A 21,216-nucleotide genomic window follows, 5' to 3' on the forward strand; every position below is an offset into this window, starting at 1 on the left:
TCAATTGATAAGTTCGTCTTGCATGGGTAGAGGGCACAAATGTCTTATTGAACGAGTCACTGTTGCATTCCTGGTGGTTACCTCTGCTACTCTGGTCTCTCCATCTCTACCTGGATATAATTTAGTAATTCGTCCTGTACTCCATTTACAGGGAGGAACAGAATCAGTTTTAATCAGAACCAAGGTCCCTAGTCGAATCTTGGTGGATGGATCCTTCCATTTATACTGCTGATGGAGTTGAGATACGTATTGTTTAGAAAATTGGTGCCAAAATTGTTGATACAGCTGTTGAACATGCTGAAATCTAGACAATCTACAGCTGGCTATATTGTCTACGTCATACTCTGGCAATGACGTGAGAGGTCTACCAATTAGGAAATGGGAAGGGGTAATAGGAGATAAGTCATTAGGACTACTTGACATTTCAAATAATGGTCGTGAATTCAATATACCTTCTATTTGTATGATAAGTGTATTAAATTCTTCAAATGTTACATTGTTATTAATTAATATACGTTTTAAATGATGCTTAGTGCTTTTAACAGCTGCTTCCCACAGCCCCCCATGATTGGGTGTATAAGGAGGAATGAAAATCCATTTTACTCGTAGCTCGCTGGTAGCCTGTTCAATAGAACTATAATTGTTTTGTAAAAAATGTCCTAATGATTTACGATAATTGTTGGCTCCAATAAAGGTGCTGCCATTGTCTGAATAAATGGTACTAGGTATACCACGTCTAGCGGTAAATCTTTTCAAACTTGATAAGAAGTTCTCTTTTGTAAGATCTGACACAACTTCTAAATGAACAGCTTTTGTGCAAAAGCAAATGAATAATGCCAAATAACATTTGAATACTTTAGCCCCACGCCCCTTTTTGTTAAGAATATTAAAGGGACCTGCATAATCTATACCAGTTACATCAAATGGAAAATTCGGTTTAATTCGATTATTTGGTAGATTAGACATTGGACTTAAAAATGGAGTAGGATTAAATTTGAAACAAGTTAAACAATTTTTGACAACTTGTTTTGCTAACACACGTCCTGCTATAGGCCAGTAACGTTGTCTTACTGCCGACAGCAATAATTGAGGACCTGGATGAAATAGTTGCTTGTGTTTATATTCGAAAATTAATTTAGTAAAATAGTGTTTGGATGAAAGAAGAATAGGATGTCTAGTATTAAATGATAAGTAAGTATTGTTGAGTCTTCCACCCACTAGAAGAATTCCTTTATTATCCATAAATGGAGTTAATGAAGAAAGTCTATTACTTTTTGGAAGTTGATTTCCTTTATCGAAAAAGGATAATTCGTCAGCAAATGACTCTAATTGAACTTGTTTGATGATAATAATATGGGCTTCATCTAATTCTACAATAGATAAATTACCAGTACGCTTGTTAGCTTTATTTCTTAAATTGTAGATGAAACGTAAACAATAGGCTGTTATTCTTTGAAGCATAATAAAATTTGAATATCTAGTAATTAAATCTGATGATTGTACTGATATAACTTGGAAAACTTTAGGAGTCTTTTTCAACTCTGTTAATTCTGACGTTTTTAACTTAAAACCCACATTGGGCCATTCTGGCTGTGGCAATTGCAAAAACGTTGGTCCGTTCCACCAAAGTGTATTGGAAATTAATTTTTCGGGCATAATACCACGAGACGCAATATCTGCTGGATTACTTGAACTGTTAACGTAATTCCAGGTGAACATATTAGACAATGCTTGAATTTTTGCTACTCGATTAGCAACGAAAACTTGTAATTTACTAGGATCAGTATGAATCCAACTTAATGCTACCTGAGAATCAGACCACATGAAAATGGGAACATTTACATTAATGGCTTCTGTTACGATTTTTATTAATTGTACACCTAATAGACAAGCACAAAGTTCTAGTTTAGGAATAGTTAAAAGTTTAATTGGCGCAACTTTAGTTTTTGAACACAAAAGATTAATGTGATACTGATTCGAATCATCGACGCTTCTAAGATAAATGCACGTAGCATATGCAGCTTTCGATGCATCACAAAAACAATGAATATCAAGTAAAGTATTTGTGACAACTTTACGAGGAATAGATATCTGATTAAAAATAACAATATTATTTTGAAATTGTAACCAAGTCTGTTGCAAATCCAAAGGAATCGGAGTGTCCCAGGAAATATGAAGAGTCCATAATTGTTGAATGAGTATTTTTGCAATAATAATAGACGGACTTAACAGACCTAGAGGGTCATATATCTGAGCAATAATCGATAACATGTGCCTTTTAGTGAATGGTTCATGACTACGTAACTTGTTTATGTTAAAAGTAAATGAATCAGACGAATTTAACCACTGGACACCTAATGTTTTGCAACTATCATGATCTCCCAAATTTAATACTGAATTTGAGACATCGGATTCTTGAAAATTGGTAATTACTTGCTGATCATTGGAGACCCATTTTCTTAAAACAAATTGAGCTGACTTGAGCATATGGTAAATAGATTTGCATCTTTCTTGTAGTTCGCTTAGATCATTAGATCCAGTTAATAGATCATCGACATACATATCATTTAAAATGGTGCTAGAAGCTAATGGAAACTTGTCTAAATTGTCTTCAGCTAATGCTCTGATACATTTAATTGCTAAATAAGGCGCAGATCTAGTGCCGTATGTGACGGTGTTAAGTTGGTAAATAGAAAATTCTTCGCTATTATCTTTACGCCAAAGAATTTGTTGTAAATATTTATGATCTGGATGTATGAGTATCTGCCTATACATCTTAGAAATGTTTGCTGATACAACATATTTATAAATTCTGAATCTTAACAAAATGTTTAAAATATCGTTCTGCACTTTGGGACCTACATATTGAAGGTCATTAAGAGACCATCCTGATGAGCTTTGGCAGCTTCCATCAAAGACGGTTCTAAGTTTTGTAGTAACACTAGACTCTTTTAATATGCCATGATGTGGTAAAAAATAGGAATATTCTGAATTAATAGAAATTTTCTTCATATGACCTAGGTTTTCATATTCGTGAATAAAATCAAAATAGAGTTGCTTAAAATAAGAATTGGAGAATTTTGATTCTAATGACTTAAATCTTTTAATAGCTGTTTGCTTTGAATCACCTAATAAACTAGGAGAGTGTTTTAAAGGCAACTTTACAACGAATTGTCCATTCTCATCACGAAATGTGTCTTGTTTGAATACGGATTCGCAAATGCGATCGTCTTGAGACAGAAATTCATTCTTGGTAGGAACATCTTCAAGTTCCCAAAACTTTTTTAATTGATCATCCTCAGGGATGTGTACTTTAATAAAATTGCATACATATTTATCTGAATTAATTGGAACTGTACCTGTTACAACCCAACCTAATTGAGTATTGATTAATAATGGAAAATTTTTACCTAATGAGATTTTATCTTGTAGTATAAGATCCCAAAAAATGTGAGCTCCAAGTAATAAGTCAATTTCTTTGGGACAATTGAATTCTGGATCTGCTAAGTTAATATTGTGAGGTAATCGAATGTTATTCATATCAATAGGATAAGCAGGTAATCTACTTGATATAACTGGTACTACTAGACATGATATACTAGAATTGAAATCTGAAAATTGTGAAAATATTGTTAAAGAACATTTTTATTAACATTAGAAGAACGTTGACTAATACCAGTAATTGAACAATTTGTATCAGTTAATTGTAGTTTTAATTTATTGCAAAAACGTTCGGTGATTAAGTTCATTTGTGCACCGCAATCTAGTAAGGCTCGGCACTTATCATAATTACCAGCTTGGTCTTTAATATTACATAAAACTGTAGCTAATAAAACTTGACTCTCATTTTTTGCAAAATTTATACTTATTTGCTGTTCTAAATTATCATTTCTATGATCAGAAGTAGTAGGTAAACTTACTTGGTGACTGGTGTCACGAATTGAAACTTGTGCATAATCTTTATGAAGCAAAGTGTTATGTTTGTGAGTTTTACAAATAGGACATGGACCAAATTTACAATGGCTCTTATCATGGCCACTTAATAGACAATTTTCGCATAATTTATGTTTTCTAACCTCTTGAAACCTCTGTTCGACCGATAAAGCTTTAAATGTAGGACACTTATAAATTGAATGTTCCTTTCTGCAGAAATTGTATCGGTTTTTAACTGCAAAGTGTACTAGATTGTTAGATCTGTTATGATACTTGTTTGAAGTTGAAAATTGTGATTTGAATGCTTGAGACTCATCTAAACTTTGTAATATATCTGTTTTATTTTTTAAGAAATTAATAAACTGTTCTAAAGAAGGTAAATCATTTGCAAATTTAGTTTCTTTCCATTCCCGTACAGTATTTTTCTCAAACTTGTTAACTAAGATATGGATCATGAATGAATCATACAACTTTTCTTTTGGTATGTCAATACCTTCCAAAGAAGTTATAAATGTTGTGATATTTCATCCAACATTTTTCGAAAACTAGCATAATTATTATCTTTTTGCATCATTGATAAATTTAATAGAGATTTAAAATGACTATTTATTAGAAATTGTTTTTTATCGAACCTATCGCATAATAACTCCCACGCTCTCAGAAATGGTTGATGTACATTATCTAATCCTTCAACACAACTAGCTGCATACCCTTCTAATGAGGCTTTTAAAAAATGAAACTTTTGTCCATCGCTAAGCGAAGTATTATTAGCAATGGTCGCATTAAAACTATTTTTAAAAGCAATCCAAGATTTAAACTCTCCTGCAAATACTTTTAATTTTATTTTAGGCAATAGAACATTTTGTAGGGGATCATTCCCTGGTTTAAATTCACTAGACTGACTATATTGTGAGCTATTACTAGTTATTGGTTTTAAAACACCTTGTAAATATGCTTGCGCCGCATAAAACCGATTTTCAAACTCCTCTCTTTCTAAATAGTTTTCTGGTAATTGACTTTCAGAGCACTTTCTTTCAATTTCTGTTTGAATTATATCAAAATCGTTTAATAGATTTATATTATTATCGTACCTAACTTGAATATCTGTAATATCAACATCACCTTTGTCTTTTATTTTATTAATAAATTTTTCTAGAAGTGATAATTTCTGTTTCGTAGTTCCTCGATTTCTTTTCAGATCTTTTAAATCGTCTACAAATTGTATCTCGTTATTTGAATTAGCCATCTTATTTAAACTAGTAGTTAAAATAGCCAAATACTTGAATAAAACTAGCTATTGTTATCAAAACAAATAATTGTACACAAATATTACAAACCGAAGGTAATATTTAAATAGATTTATAGATCAATTGAAGACTACAGGGGAAAAACGCTATAAGTCAATTTTTATCGATTTCTTGAGGAATACATTTTTCGATACTTGGATACACGTAGTACAATCCACAACTATCAAACAAAATAAAAGTGCAATAAGTCAAACGTTACAAACGAATAAAATAATGCTGTACAATGGAAGAGCGCTGCAAGTCAAGGTTAAACTAGGCAACAATGCTATAAGTCAGATTTAAGTGCTCAATGCGCCTGTCCGTAGGGACAATTTACAACGGAAAATCACAGTCAGTGTTCAGCATTCATACAAGTTGTTTATTTAAGTATCAATATTATCATAATCACAGTTTGTTTTTTAACGTTTGGTAAGTTTGAACTATTGTTTATTAATATGGAAAGTGAGGACAGCGAAATTGAAGAGGCTTTACAGTCAAAAACTACAAGAAAACGAAAAAGTTTTGGGCGAATACGTGATGTAGCTAAAGCGCTAAAAGTGCAAACTCACGAAACAGGCGAGGACTGCCGTTGTAAACGTTACCAGTGTTTTGAAAATATAACGGTTGAACAAAGAAATACAATTATTCGTAATTTTAATTCTATGCTGAATTGGGACGAGCAAAGTATGTATTTGGGTGGTCTAATATCCATACTTCCTGTAACTCAAAGAAGGCCAAGAAAAGATGAAGAGAATTGCAACGTAAGAGATGGCTCTTTTTATTACAGAATTCGCCTTGCGGTAACTAATGATGAGGGGCATACATCACCTGCAAAAGACGTTCAGGTTTGTCAAAAAGCTTTTGTTGCTCTTCATGGCATATCCACGAGAAGATTACAAACTGTACAAAAAGCCCTAAAACATGGTACAACCGCCAAGGACAATAGAGGTAAACATGGCTCAAGACCCAATAAATTGTCTGAAGAAACTATGCAGTTAATTTTAAATCACATAAAATCATTCAAAGGACGCATGAGTCACTACAGCCTAAAAAAATCTAGCAGGAAGTACCTTCCAGAGGAACTTAACATTAAAAAGATGTACAAAATGTTCCTTGAGAAACATCCCAATAGAGCAGTGTGCTATGAAGTATATAGAAAAACATTCAACACACGCTTTAATATCGCCTTTGGGTATCCCAGAACCGACACTTGCAGCATTTGTGATGCTTCCAAAATAAAAATAAGGGAATGTAAAGATGAAAAATTAATTAATAAACTTAAAACAGGGCAGAAACTTCACTTGCTGAAAGCACAGACATTTTACAAACGAAAAACAAAAGCTAAACTACGAGCAAGGACCTCAAGAGAATATGAAGTCATAGCAATGGACTATAATAAAAACCTTCCAATGCCTAATATTACGAGTAACGACGTGTATTATAAAAGGCAGTTGTCTTTCTACTCCTTTAATATCCATCGACTTAGTGATAATGATGTTGTTATGTACTCGTACCCTGAGACAGTAGCTCGAAAGGGTGCCAATGAAGTTTGCTCATTTCTGTATGACTATGTGACAATCCAGCTTCCTCCTGAAGTTCGTAACTTAGTGATTTTCTGTGATTCGTGTGGAGGCCAAAATAAAAATTGGACGGTATTCCGGTTTCTACATTATTTAGTCCATAAAATAAACAGATTTGACTCTATTTCAGTGACCTTTCCTATAAGAGGTCACTCTTACATGGAGACGGATAAAGATTTTGGTATCGTTAATCAAAAAAGTGCAGCAGAAACCCCAGAAGATTGGGAAGCAGTGTTACGATTGGCTCGTCAAAAACCTGTGCCTTATAAAGTAGAAGTGGTTGATAACTACTTGGTGCGTAGCTGGGACACTTTTCTTGCACCTATGTATGTTACAAAAGCACCTTTTAAAACTAGACCAATAAGAGAATTAAGCATTTCAAAGCAACATCCCAGACTAATTTATTTCAGAGACACCTACAATGGAACAATGGTTTCGGCTGTCATTAACAAAAAAGTGACTGGTAGGGAACCACCGTATACTGGAAAAGAATTCGTTTTTCCTTCTCGATCCTATACTGAGTCACTGCCCATTCCAATGGCAAAATACAAAGATCTCCAAGTTTTAAAAAAAATTTGTTCAGAAAAAGGAAGAATGTATTTTGATCAGCTAACAAAAATTTGACTTATTTTTTATCTTAAGAATTTTACAATGTTATCGATTCATTTAACAGATACTATTAATGTTTTTAGCTTTAGTTAAGTTAAACAAGTCTAGTTCTGTTTATTTTTTCTTTCGTTGAATTCATATTATATTATTTTGTCAATTACAGCGTTTTTGCCTTTTTCCTCCAGACCTTTGGTTGTTTTTTTTTTAATTTCTCTTGTTACCTACTGTACATGACAATTTCAATTTTATAATATCATACTCTGTATATATGAGTTGTCAAATACTCAATACAATAGTGTTTTAGCATGTTTATTTATGAATTATGAAGTTTTGAATCTAAAAATCGCGTTTTCCAAAAATTTTAAAAATTGACTTACAGCGTTTTTCCCCTGTAGTCTTCAATTGCATAAAAATGTTAATTTTATTGTCAAATAAACTTAAATGAATTATCAAATGGACGGTTTTACGTTTTACTAGGAAATAGGAAAGAAATTGAAATGGATCTGACCTTGTATGTACAGTAGTCCTGACGAATACTTGTCGCTTGTCGAAGTTGTCGCCTACGTTTCTTTACGATCGGCTCTCTCGCTCAATTGGTCGACTGGAATTGACACTGGAACTCGGAACTGGTTACTTGATTTTGCCTCCAACTAGTTTTGGCGGGCACAAGGCTTGCATGCCGGTAAAATAGATAATTGAATATTTCACAAATTCAGCTCGTTTGGACCAAAATGTTTAATAGAATGTGAAAACACTGGTTTGTCTTCACTTCTTCGCTGGTTCACTGGTAAATAGAATTGAATTGAAACGCTGTGGACTGTAATTTCGTTTAATTGTAATAGAATAAGTTTACACGTCTAGGAATGTGCACTCTTACTTCTTACTTAATTCTAAAATGGAATGAATGCGCATAACCAAGCGCGTTGTTGACATGGTTGCCATTTAAAAAATATCAAAAAATCCGAACACTCAGTAGCGCAGCAGTGCAGTTGAGAACAAGTTGTGTGTGTTAAATATTAGATAATTTTATTTTCAAACAATCTTGCTGAAAATGGACGGAAAAAAGCATTGCGTTATTAAAGAGCAGGGTCGTCAAATAATATTTAATGTGTATAATTATTTTAAAAATATGAAAAGTGAAATGGACACTCTGCTTATGGTAAAAAATAAGACTGCTGAAGCAACAGGTAAGGAGTTTCATTCACAAGGCATTTAGTATTAATTTTTGATATTCAAATTCAATGTTCCAACACTTTTTACTTTTAGTTCTCAATGTCACTTATTTGTCAATCTTTTATACTCTGCTTTTGTACCCAATTTAGCCTACCTTCGCTTCTCTTTTGTATTGGGTGTGTCGAAAATACCATTTTCGAATTATTTCTTTTTTCATTCCTTCGATGTGTCCTAAATATCGTATTCTCTGCACTTTCGTTACAGTCGTTATTTTAAGCTATTATTACGTTTACTTCGTTATTTTGTTTACTACTTCTTGGTCTGTAGGTAGTTCTATTACTATGTGGTCATCTACAATTCCATGGTTTGTTTCCATTACTACTTCATTTTTATTTACCATAACTTTTTGTAAAATAATAACCACATTTACTGTAAAATAATTTTGCCAAATTGTCATTATTTCCCTAGATAGTTCATTTAGTAATAGATCGTCATAATTTTCCATATGTGGAGAACGAGTTCATAGGCTCTTGTTTTCGTAGAAAGCTCTTATTTATTTATATTTTAATTTTAATATTTTGAATTATTATTTACGTCATCATCATCATTATCAATGGCGTTACAACTCTTCGTGAGTATTTGCCGCATTTACTATTGCCTTCTAAGTTTGTCGGTCCTGTGCCACTATTTCCCATTTTCTCACTCCCATTTTCTCCAGATCTTTTCTTACTGCATCTTTCATTTTACTTATACGCTGATTATATTTACGTCGTTATAGGCATTTCTGTACGGACCGTATCCAGAATACTACAAGAGAGCAAACGGTCTCTAGATAATAAAAACAAAGTTGAATTTTCTTTAAAGAGACCTTTACGAAAGTCACCTTTGATAGATTTACCAGAATATCAAATTACAGATATTCGGCGTATAATACACGATTTTCATAGAACAGAGAATTGTCGTGTTACTGTTAATAAATTGAAGAACAAAATTGAGAGAGATTTGGACATTAAAGTATCAGAAGCCTCGCTACGAAGAATTCTTAGAAATATGAATTTCCGTTGGAGAAGAGCACAGGACAACAGAAAATTGTTGGTTGAAAAGATGGAAATAAGGGCTTGGAGAATCAAATATTTAAGACTTATCAAACATTATAGAAACGAAAACAGACCCATTGTTTACCTCGATGAGACATATGTACACAGTGGACATACTTTATCGAAAACTTGATGATAATTCTAGTAAAGGGTTACTGATGAACATTTCGAAGGGTCAACGTTTAATAATAGTGCATGCTGGTGGTGAAATGGGATTTATTCCAAACGCGCTTTTAATATTTAAGCCTGGTAGTAAATCCGGTAACTACCACTTAGAAATGAATGCCACGAATTACCGCAAATGGCTAAAGGAAAAACTAATTCCAAATTTACCGCCTAACTCAGTAGTTGTTTGCGATAATGCCTCATACCATTCGGTGCAAGTGAATCCTGCGCCTAATAGTAATTCCAAAAAAAAAGATATGATTGATTGGATGATTAAAAACAATATAAAATTTAATCCTCAAAGTTTTAAACCCGAATTGTATGCGTTGATTAAGTACCATAAAAATCGTTTCAAAAGGTATGAATTCGATGAACTTTTGCGTGAATATGGTCACACTCCTTTACGGTTACCTCCATACCATCCGGATTTAAATCCGATAGAGCTAATATGGGCTGCGATTAAAAATAATATCGCACAAACTAACATAACTTTCAAATTGGAAGATGTGAGACACCTGTTGGAAAAACGAGTTTCCGAAATAACCCCAGATGAGTGGAGAAAACGATGTCATCATGCAATTAAAATAGAAGACAGTTATTTAACATCCGAAGTCCAAATAGACCGTCAAGAAGATATTAATCCCATTATGATAAACTTAGGAAGTGACGATAGTGACAGCGAGTGTTCTTCGGAAGAAAATTAAATTAGATTTTTGATCAGATAAAAGGCATATATCGAGCACAGTTTAATTAAATCTTGCCCAAGTACTTTCGATCCCTAGATCATCTTCAGGGGCATCTGAAATAAGCCAAGAAACGTTTTTTTTATAACCAAAGAAATTGATTAACTTCGATAAAAACTCGAAGTTTTATGGTTGAAAAAAGGTTTTTTATATGATTAACGTTTATAGACTTACTTCGTCAATTGTGGCCTATCCGGCAATTGACGAAGTAAGTCTATAAACGTTAATCATATAAAAAACCTTTTTTCAACCATAAAACTTCGAGTTTTTATCGAAGTTAATCAATTTCTTTGGTTATAAAAAAAACCTTTCTTGGCTTATTTCAGATGCCCCTGAAGATGATCTAGGGATCGAAAGTACTTGGGCAAGATTTAATTAAACTGTGCTCGATATATGCCTTTTATCTGATCAAAGTTCATTTATTCGAGCATTCAACCTTATATTTAAATTAGATTTTGTTGTTCTTCTTTGAAACTTCCACATTAGGTATATAAATTTTTAAAGGGTATGTATATAGAGTTATTTTATATCTTTAAAATTTCCATTTACAAATTTAGATGTGCATATATTTTAGAAGGACAGCAATATTGACGGTAGTCTTTATTATATCGCTAATATATATTTCCAAGAAACGTCTTAAATCGGATAGGTTCATGAAATTAGGCCTTTCCCAAAGATAGGAATATTTATGTTCATGTTCATGTACATGACTTTATTATATCACTAAAAGGCTTCCAAGAAAAGAATTAAATCAGGTAGAAGTTCTAGGTACATGTAACTGGGACCGTTCATAAGCATATAATTATCGTCACTCTTTAATATTTTGGTATTTTATTGGTATTTGATATTTTGGAAAATACGCTTGACAATTAATTGCTATTTTAAAAAACCATTTTGTTAAACTTATCAATATTCAGAACTTAATAATTTTTTTGTACAATAAAAATAGTTTGTTTGTTTAGGTAAAACGTATTACGAAGGTATTATTGTTTTTGTCCCATCAAATATCTTACTGATCATTTTTCAAATGTTGGCTATATGTTAAAAATTATTGAAAACTAAAAAATCGCCTTTATTCAGTATAATATGTTTTAGCTGTATCTACTAAATAGTGCGCACCACTGTCTTTTAGTTAAAATTTCAGTATCCAATCACCAACTTCAAAGGCGGTTCTTATACAATTTCGACATGCCTCATAATATGTAAATTAGATGCCTTCCGAAATGACGGGACTTTTACCTGAGTTAGGCAACATAATAAACACTAATCAAATAGACACAGCTATAATTCAAGTAGATAGCCTCATAACAGAGGCTATCGAAATAGCAATCCCACAAACCACGTACAACAAATATTCCCCGGCACTCCCGGCACGCATCGTGGCCAAAATAAAACAAAAACGCCCGTCTCCTGAGGGAATATAAAAGGTACAGAGACCCACTAACAAAAACAGAATACAACAGGCTCTCTGCGAGTATCAGACTAGAAGTAAATGTGCTGAAAAACCAGCAATGGAGACACATTACTTCGACTCTGGACTACAAAGAGGGCTCGAAATTCTGGAATTTGTTTAAAGTCCTAACAAAACAAAAATCGCTCCCAAACTCACATCTAAAAATTGGAAATAATATAATTTCCACACCCAAAAACAAAGCGGAAGCGTTTAAAAACGTTCTCCAAGACACATTCCGTTCTCCGGATAACCCCTTACTTTAAAACTCAAACCGAACGACAAGTCCGTGAAGTACTCAACACTCCAATCCGTCTTGAGGACATCATCAACAGTCCGATGATGGACCCCACAGACGAAGAAACAATAAAAGAGCTGTGTTTCGTCAGTAAAAACACAGCTCCAGGCCCTAATAGCATACACAACAAATGCTTAAAACAACTACCTCCGAGTATTTTCACAGTAATAAAGACTATAGTTAATGCATCCATTAAGTTTTGCTATTTTCCAACTTCATGGAAAATTTCAAACACAAAAATGATCAAAAAACCAGGCAAATCCCGGACAAATCCTGAATCGTACAGACCTATATCACTCTTAAATACACTAGGTAAGATTTACGAGAGACTCCTTAAAAAGAGACTCGTAAACTTCCTAGAAGATAATAATATCATTCCTAATTTTCAATTTGGATTCAGGCCGGGACACTCAACCCAAAACGCATTAACAGAAGTAGTCTCACATATCTCACAGTGCATTAATTTCAGAAATCATCTTGTTGTAGGCACGTTCCTCGACATCCAAAAAGCATTCGATCAGGTCTGGCACACAGGCCTGATAAGAAAGCTACAATCAATCGGATTGCCACATACATCCCTTTATATATATCCCCTTTATAATATTAATGCACTCATATCTATCAAATAGAACGGTCAGAGTTAAAGTAGCAAACGAAGTTAGCGAACCATTCACTCCTGAAGCAGGAGTCCCTCAGGGTTCCGTATTGGCTCCCATTTTATATAACATCTACACATCAGATATACCACAAGATCCGAGAGAATCCGTAAAAACCCTTCTGTATGCGGACGATACGGCTCTTCTCTCCATAGGCAGGAGGCCAACGGTATTCAATAGGGCTCAAGAACAAATTAACTACATAACAAACTGGTGTGCAAAGTGGCGTATTACAATAAACGCGGATAAAACACAAAATATCGTGTTTAGACATCCGACGTACAGAAAATCCGACTTTCCGCCCTTATACCTAAACATGCGAGGCTCGAACACAAATCCTCTGTTACCTACCTTGGAGTTACAATATCAAAAACTCTAAGCTGGGACGCGGAGGTTTGTAATGTACTTAAACAAGTAGGACGAAGAGCAGCGCTACTGGGTGGTATAAGCGGAAAATTCGGTGCCACAAATAAAACGACACTAGTGCACACATATAAAACTTTCATAAGGCCAATTATTGAATACCCTGCTCCTTTGTTTACGACATTAAAACGTAGACAAAGGAACAAAATCCTAGCATGCGAGAGAAAGATCCTTCGAAAAATATGCAGAAAGGTTAATTTCTATCCATCCGAATTAGTCCACATAGTTGCAAATAATATAGATAAAATCACAACCCGTATTCTATCCCTAGGCAAGAGATACACCTTGCGGACTATCCAGGGTCGCAATACCAGGGCCCCGAGAGTTCTCAAGATGCCTTGCCATCCTAGAGGGCACATAGCAGTCAGAAAACCTAAAAATAAAGTTCCACATCTCCCATCCGTCCTACTTAACATCGTACGCACGGATCTCCCTGATGACTACTATGATGTCCTCGAATCAACTCCTTATGAGTACCGCGTAAATAACTAAAAGGACAGGGCGAGTTGGTTTCTGTGGTTCCCAACTCATTGCACAATAATACCTGATCCTAGGTGAGGTTGTAGCCACAGCTATCCTCCACGTTTGAAAAAAAGGCCAAAAAAATCTGCTAAAGAATTTGTTATTGTAAGTTGAGGTGTTTGGAATTAATCGCCAAACCGCTGAAGAAGACGTCCAAAGAAACAGCACCGAGCCGCCCCCACCCAGGCAATCAAACACCAACCAAAGCAGAGATACGTAAGTCCCTCATAATCCGCCGACCGCATACGCTAATACCGCGACAACCAACCCCGTGAAAGCGTCGCTTGGCTCATTTGCATAATCCTCCGGCCGACGAATTACAGTGCAATACACTGGTTCAGCCGCTGGAGGGGACGCAGATGGGACAATAAGCGACTACGGCGAATAGCGGAAAGGTTCACGACCTATTAGCATATTGCATGACCTATTAGCATAATTAACAACAAATCACCGGCGACTACTGAAAATCCGATAACCGATGCTTGCCCCTGGCGCGCTGAGCCGTTGTCGAAATTACAGTGAAATACACTGGTTTTTACTTCGGCTGTAAGCGCGCTGGAGAATTAAAAGCAACCGGCTAATCTGATTAAAGTAGTCAAAGAAATAAAATAAAAAAACACACGAAGTCGGGAGGCAATACCAATTCTCAGCCTTAAAACCAATTCTAGTCCTGACATTAACGGTAAAATAAACCCAAGCAAATACAAAACCCCTTCCCCGAAGAGGCAAAGGCCTAAAGCGGGGGCTCTCGCAAGAGAGAAAGTTACGTGTATAGCTAGCAACATAATCCGAGTTGTTGGTTTTTTTATGGTTGGTTGGTTTATGAATGTTACATTTTAATTTATATTGTATTATTATATTGAATTATGTTGCAGTGTATTTATTGTATTGTAATTTTTATATTATTAACAAAATAAACAATGAATTTTATTGCAGAGTATGTGTAAAATTATTTTTTTGCATTTAACTCCTTTTATATACATATATAAAAATAAAAATATATATTTTCATTAAAATATTGATACAATCCTTCATTTACTATACTCCTATTACAGGTCAAATGTTTATATACTGCAAAAGATGTACCATATACCTACATAACTAATTCTTTTTCTCTTTCTGCTCTCTCTTACCTATAGCATTACATATGTAATGATTGTGCAGATTGACTCCTATATAAATTTTTAACGGCGAACGCGTGTATAGAAGTATAACTTCTACCGGCAGTACCACTGGACTGCCACACTCGTTTTTTTTTCTAAAGAATTTAAGCTTGAGTTTAATGAAAGTACATCTTTCAGAAAGAGCGACAATGCGATATCTTCCTCAGGATATTCAAGGTTTTCTAATGAAATATAAATCATGTGAAGAACCTACTAGAACAGAAGTGCAAAGCTCTAGAAAACGTGGACGTTGTGCAATATGTCCAGGCTCAAAAAATTCCAGCACAACAGTTAGATGTGGGTATGTAGAATATTTGTATGTAAAATGCATTCAGAAACCACAATTACCTGCGTAAAATGTAAGAACAATGAACGGCACCAATCAGAAGAAATCGAGTGAAGTAACCAGTAGGTACATGTTTTATGTTTATTATTTTATGTAACAATAAACTCCAATAAGAGAGTGTAAATGTACTCATCTTGATTAATAGTAGAAGTTGATGTCGAACTCCGACCACTTAATGTCATGGGGTAATGTCCTGGAGATGGTATTGAATTATGTGCAACATTGAATAATTGCAGTGGATATGCATGTGGAATAGATGGATGAGAATGATTTATGAAATGAGGATTATCGTATTTGCCCATTCCTGCTTCAAATAGAACAATATTAATTATTATATTCTGAACGGAAAATCTAGCAAATGGCGACACAATTTTTCAAAGCTTCATTGCAACTTGTTCACCAAACAACGAAAATTCATCCTTTTCAGCCCTTTTAGTAGTAATGGATCGCATAAGATTCACTGCCTCGTTTACAATTGGTAAATTAGTAGACATACTTTTTCAACTACGGGCTTTTTTTGGCGACTTCACAATGTTAATTGAATTTGATTTAGATCGAGATTGAGCTGTTGTTCCAACCTCATTTTCGGAACCAACAATGCTCTGTTCCAGTACTTGTAGCGACTTTTCTCCATCGTCTGTTTCTACTTCTTGTGAATCTTCTTCCTTTAGTTTTCGTTTACCCTGAAACAAAATATTAATTTCTAAATTAATCCACGTTTTGCTTTGCAATTTACAGTTCGTTCGTCTGTTTATGGTATGTAATTTTTATTTTCAGATGACTAAAAGTAACGAAAGTTGATACTTTATAGCCAAGCAGTTCAACGACAAATGGAATTTTCTAAATTGTGTCGGAGCTATAGACGGCAAACATATATCCCTACAAGCTCCTATAAACTCAGGAACCGATTTTTTCAACTACAAGAGCTTCTTTAGCATTGTCTTGTTCGCTGTTGTAGACGCAAATTATAATTTTATATATAGTGTAGCGCCTGGGGGTTTTCACCTCGGATTAGAGTTACAGTGAATGAATTAATATGATCGATGTGGGATATTGTTTTTAAAACTATAAATTGCAATGTTTACCCAAAAATTTTTTGTGCACTCTATTTTTTTATTGTTTAAACAAATTATTATAAAAAATTAATGTTTGACATTATATTTTCACTTTAAACAGTATTTTTTTTATTTATGTGTTAAATCTTACCTGAGTAGACATATAGGAAAATTTTTCAAAGATACCTGTATAAAAATAGCAGTAGGGATCTCGATCAGGTAGGAAAACCTGGAGGGGAGAGCGGAGCGACAGCTGCTATGTACAATGGAATTTCTCGGCCAGTTTATAGTTTAATTATAAATGAAACGTACTCTATTGTGTACATTTAAAAAAGTGAAATGTTGAAAGACATGTCACAAAATTTTTCTATAGCTTCAATATTATCTTTACTGTAAATAACTCCTCTGATCCATTTATACACAACACTTTCAGTAGCACCGTTTAAAAGGACCTCCTTCGACACTCATCCCTTTCATTAAAGTTTGCTCAATAGTCTGATCACTTGCAATGCCGGAAAAATAATTATCCGAACGCCTAGATGTGAAATATCCTGCCGAAAACTATTGAAACTCCGTCGGGTCCATTTTATGCTGTAATTCTTTCATATCTTGTAGATAAATTTGTGAAGCCTTCGCATAGGGAAAATGCCCTGATGCATGGAATAATGGAATCATTAGCTCAATACTATACAAATGTAAATTCCAATCTCCCATACGGTCCGCAGCAATGAAGTCCTTCAATATTGTAACCATTCGAAAATAAGTAATCCATAGTTTTGAAGTTTTATTCTTATTTTCAAGCTCAAGTAGCTTATTTTCAAAAATTTTAGTAAGCGTTTGAAATCCGTGGTTTTCAGTTATTTCGGTCTAGTTGAACATTTCAAAAATCATAGAGTTATCTTCATCATTCAGTACATTTGCAAAACCTGTATTGTGTTCCATAAGATTTTTAAAAATTAATTGTGATAACGCTTGCTGTAATAAAGTATGAGCATGTACAGTGTACAGCTCTAGCATACGCATGTCCAGATACTATGTGATCAATTGTATTTTCAGCATATATGGTAGAAAGAGCTTCTTTTATCCCACTTCCAGCCATAATATAACCAATAGATCCCATGTAAAACATAAGAGTATGAAAAGAGCCTAGCCTCACAACAACTAATACTTCATCAGAAAAATGCACAGCAGAAGCAATATCCCGTGCTTTCATATATAGAGGTTGATCGAATGTTAAAATGCATGTTCTCATATTCAATTTTTTAGCATTTTCTACGGAACTTTTCATAGTTGTGTAAATTGTGTTATAATCGCTTGGAGCTGCATTAATAAAAGGCAAAAAAATTATCGATGACACATCAAAATCACGTGCATTAGTTAATAAATTCATAAATCCATTCCATCCGAGAAATTTGTTATTATTTTTGAACTTCAAATACGTCCACAAAATATTTAATTGCCCATTTGTAGTAAATTTCTTGATATCCGGTTTAATTTCAGGTAACTTAACTACTATCTTTGAAAATCCTAAACCTGTAGAAGCTGGATATATTTGCATATGGATATTTCCGTGTTTGATAAATTCAGATTGGTGGTAGTGTCTTCAGACGCTTGATAGGTCATCGAGGTTGTATACCATCTCTTGGAGTAACTATTTCAATGCTTCCCATATAATGGAACGTCCCCTTACCATCAATAGTGTTGATATTGAAATCAGCATTATCATGCACAAATTGAACGAAAGTGCCAGGTTTTATTTCTGGTGGAGCTGTAAAAGTTGCTGATGCTTCGTATAATGTAGCCTCTTTGTACGAAGCACAGAAGCCTAAAGAATGACATATATTTATTACTTTTTTAGAGCCAAATTTCCTATGAAACATCACAGCCAAAGTAATATGAAGTGGCGATAAAAAAGATCTTGGTCGTACAGCTGATATAATTGAATGAGCTATCGATTTACATTTCTTCTCATATCTCGGAATTGTTACTGCATTATTTTTCTTATCTTTTAATATCATTTCAGATAGTAACAAATTTAAAGATGTTGAAATTGATTCATCAACATCTTGAAGCAATTTGTCACTTGGCGTATAATTTTCATTATCGTACACTTGGGCTCTTATATCTCTCCGAATAATTTCGCTCGCCGCTTTCAGAATATGAAATTCTTCTTCTTCTTCTTCTTTACTATTATATTTTTGATTGTACCAATTTTCTGTTAATACATCATGGTTAATTTTTTTAAAGCATATAATGGTATTGGACCCAAATTTAGTTGAAATGATAATATCATCGTAAAATCGATCTATTAGTCGTTTTTTAATAGTTTTTTCATCCGGGATATGCTCTGTAGTGATGACATTTTTCAACTCTTGCAGGGTAAATTGGCAATCATCATTCTCTTCTATGTACTTGTATATTTGCTCCATTGCTGCATCTACCATCGAAATTTTTGGATTAATTTTCTTTTCAACATTACTGAGGTGAATTGAATTTTTCAGCAAATTATAACAATCCGAATGATATTTTGCTGCAAGTGTCTGTAAGTCGGTTATACCAGAAATCCTTTTATGGATATCTCGATAATAATCAGTTTTCTGGACGGCTATAAAATTCGTGAAGGATTCATTTAAAGTTGGAGTGTTGATGTATGAAATCTGCCTACGCCGAGCTTTATTTAATTTTGCTTCTTTTGTTTCATCAGCTTCTTGTCCGCAAATAAAACAGTTTTTTTCCCAATTGAAGTTATTAAAATTCATGCTACTTCGAAGTTTTTTTTTCGGAAGCGTTAATGAGAGATTTTCACGGGCCTTATTTTTAGACACTCCAATATACTTTTTATTAATATATTTTTGTCGACAACTTGAATGAGCATAAACAAATTCAGTTTGTAGGTGAGGTAACAATCCATCTTGCCGTTCGGTTGAAGCAGCTTTTAAAGAGGTTACTCCTCTACCAATTTTTATAATTTCACCTAAATTTGAATATGTTTTGGAAGATGAACCCAGGTGTATACATATTATGCAGCTATTTTCATCAGCCATGCTGCTAGCCATTGGTTTATCCATTGTTCGAAATCTAAAAAAAAATTAATATCTAATTAATTGCATTTGATTCATTATTATCATATATTTCTTTTTTTATTGAAACTGATCTTTAATTTTCGATTTATTTATTATTTAATTAATTCAATAATGAACTGTAGTTATCAATCTAATCACTTACCAAATTAAGCAATACGAAATAATTTGTAGTAGTTCAATATAAAAACGTCGTCTTCAATACACCTTCCAGTACAAAAATATACAAGAATTTTTCACTAAAAAACCAAATTTTCACTGTTATAAAAGCACAATATTCACAGAACACGTGTTACTTGCAACTAAACTAGCTGAGACATTCCATTGTACATAGCAGCTGTCGCTTCGCTCTCCCCTCCACGTTTTTCTATCTGTTCGACATCCCTACTGCTATTTTTATACACAGGTATCTTTGAAAAATATTCCTATATGTCTACTCAGGTAAGATTTAACACATAAATAAAAAAAATGTTTAAAGTAAAAATATATGGTCAAACATTAATTTTTTATAATAATTTGTTTTAACAATAAAAAAAATAGAGTGCACAAAAAATTTTGGGTAAACATTGCAATTTATAGTTTTAAAAATAATATCCCACATAGATCATATTAATTCGTTCACTGTAACTCTAATCCGAGGTTTTACTGTTTTGAATGCTTCAGGAACTCCACTAATATGCAAACGTGGGATATCAGGGACGAATATCGGACGGGAGCGTATTCAACGATTCATATTTCAAAGAGTGCCTTGAAGAAAATACCCTAAACCTTCCAACTACTTGTTCATTACTAGGACGAAGCACTGATGTTCCATTTGTTTTTGTGGCGGATGATGATGTTCAACAGATGCCAGCAACAGACTCAGAAAAGAGGAAGACCCAGATTAGAATGGCAATACGGCGTAAACAAGTCCATGAGCGAAAGAAATTTAACAACAAACGACTGCGAAGATAGGAGGAGATGGTGTTTAGGTATCGGACAACGTCGAAAGACGTTCTAAACCAATGTATATATATGACGCATTCCCACTATCAACAAACATAATGAAGCCATTCGCAGGGCATCAGGAAAAAGGTTCAAAAAATAGAATATTCAACTATCGATTGAGCCGCGCACGAAGAGTGTCAGAAAACGCTTTTGGCATTTTAAGTGCTGTTTTCCTCTGAGTGCTTCGTAGGCCCATATTGTTGGAACCAGAAACTGCAACGAACGTAGTTTTGGCCTAACTTCACCTACACAATTTCTTGCGAAAAACACTTCACGAGATCTTTACACTCCACCTGGAATGATTGATGTAGAATGTCCGGATACTGGAGCAATTAATCCTGGGCTTTGGAAACGAAATACTTCCTGTAATGAATTGCTTAATTTTGACAGAAGGGCAAGAAGGAGTGGAGCTGCGGCACAAAATGCGAGAAACGAATTAGCCGAATTCTTCATTTCTCAAGAAGGAGCATAGCCTTTTCAATATAATAAGTGAAATACGATATAATCGTTTTCATCGTTCTTGGCGTGTGCGTGTAAAAACACTTGCAATAAGTTGTTTCATCTATCTTTCCTTGTCTAATCTCGATTCGTTTACCTCCTCCAGTGGCGGAGCAAAATGTAGCATGTCAAACGAAAGTGGAAGCTCTGAT

The 21,216-nt window shown here is 34.0% G+C and overlaps 2 protein-coding genes across 2 annotated transcripts; one reads left to right on the top strand and one right to left on the bottom strand.

The window, feature by feature from the left end:
* On the bottom strand, positions 1-4,388 carry LOC140450772 (uncharacterized). Its single transcript, XM_072544444.1, has 2 exons — positions 3,677-4,388; positions 1-3,611 (listed from the first exon to the last, which is right to left on the bottom strand). Exons 1-2 carry the CDS (start codon positions 4,386-4,388, stop codon positions 1-3), a joined length of 4,323 nt encoding a protein of 1,440 aa, XP_072400545.1.
* A 5,448-nt stretch (positions 4,389-9,836) lies between these two features.
* LOC140450773 (uncharacterized) lies at positions 9,837-10,547 on the top strand. Its single transcript, XM_072544445.1, has one exon. The coding sequence runs from the start codon at positions 9,837-9,839 to the stop codon at positions 10,545-10,547; it is 711 nt and encodes a 236-aa protein (XP_072400546.1).
* The last annotated feature ends 10,669 nt before the right edge of the window (positions 10,548-21,216 follow it).

Source organism: Diabrotica undecimpunctata, chromosome 9 (assembly GCF_040954645.1).
Source record: "Diabrotica undecimpunctata isolate CICGRU chromosome 9, icDiaUnde3, whole genome shotgun sequence".
In the NCBI taxonomy this organism is placed as follows: domain Eukaryota; kingdom Metazoa; phylum Arthropoda; class Insecta; order Coleoptera; family Chrysomelidae; genus Diabrotica; species Diabrotica undecimpunctata.

Excerpts from the sequence above, each read along its gene's own strand:
- LOC140450772 (XM_072544444.1), bottom strand. The coding sequence starts at position 4,388 with ATGATCCATATCTTAGTTAACAAGTTTGAGAAAAATACTGTACGGGAA. Across the intron at positions 3,612-3,676 it reads TACAAATTGTTCAATTACTG|ATTTCAATTCTAGTATATCA; the intron begins GTATTAGTCAAC and ends CACAATTTTCAG.
- LOC140450773 (XM_072544445.1), top strand. The coding sequence starts at position 9,837 with ATGAACATTTCGAAGGGTCAACGTTTAATAATAGTGCATGCTGGTGGT.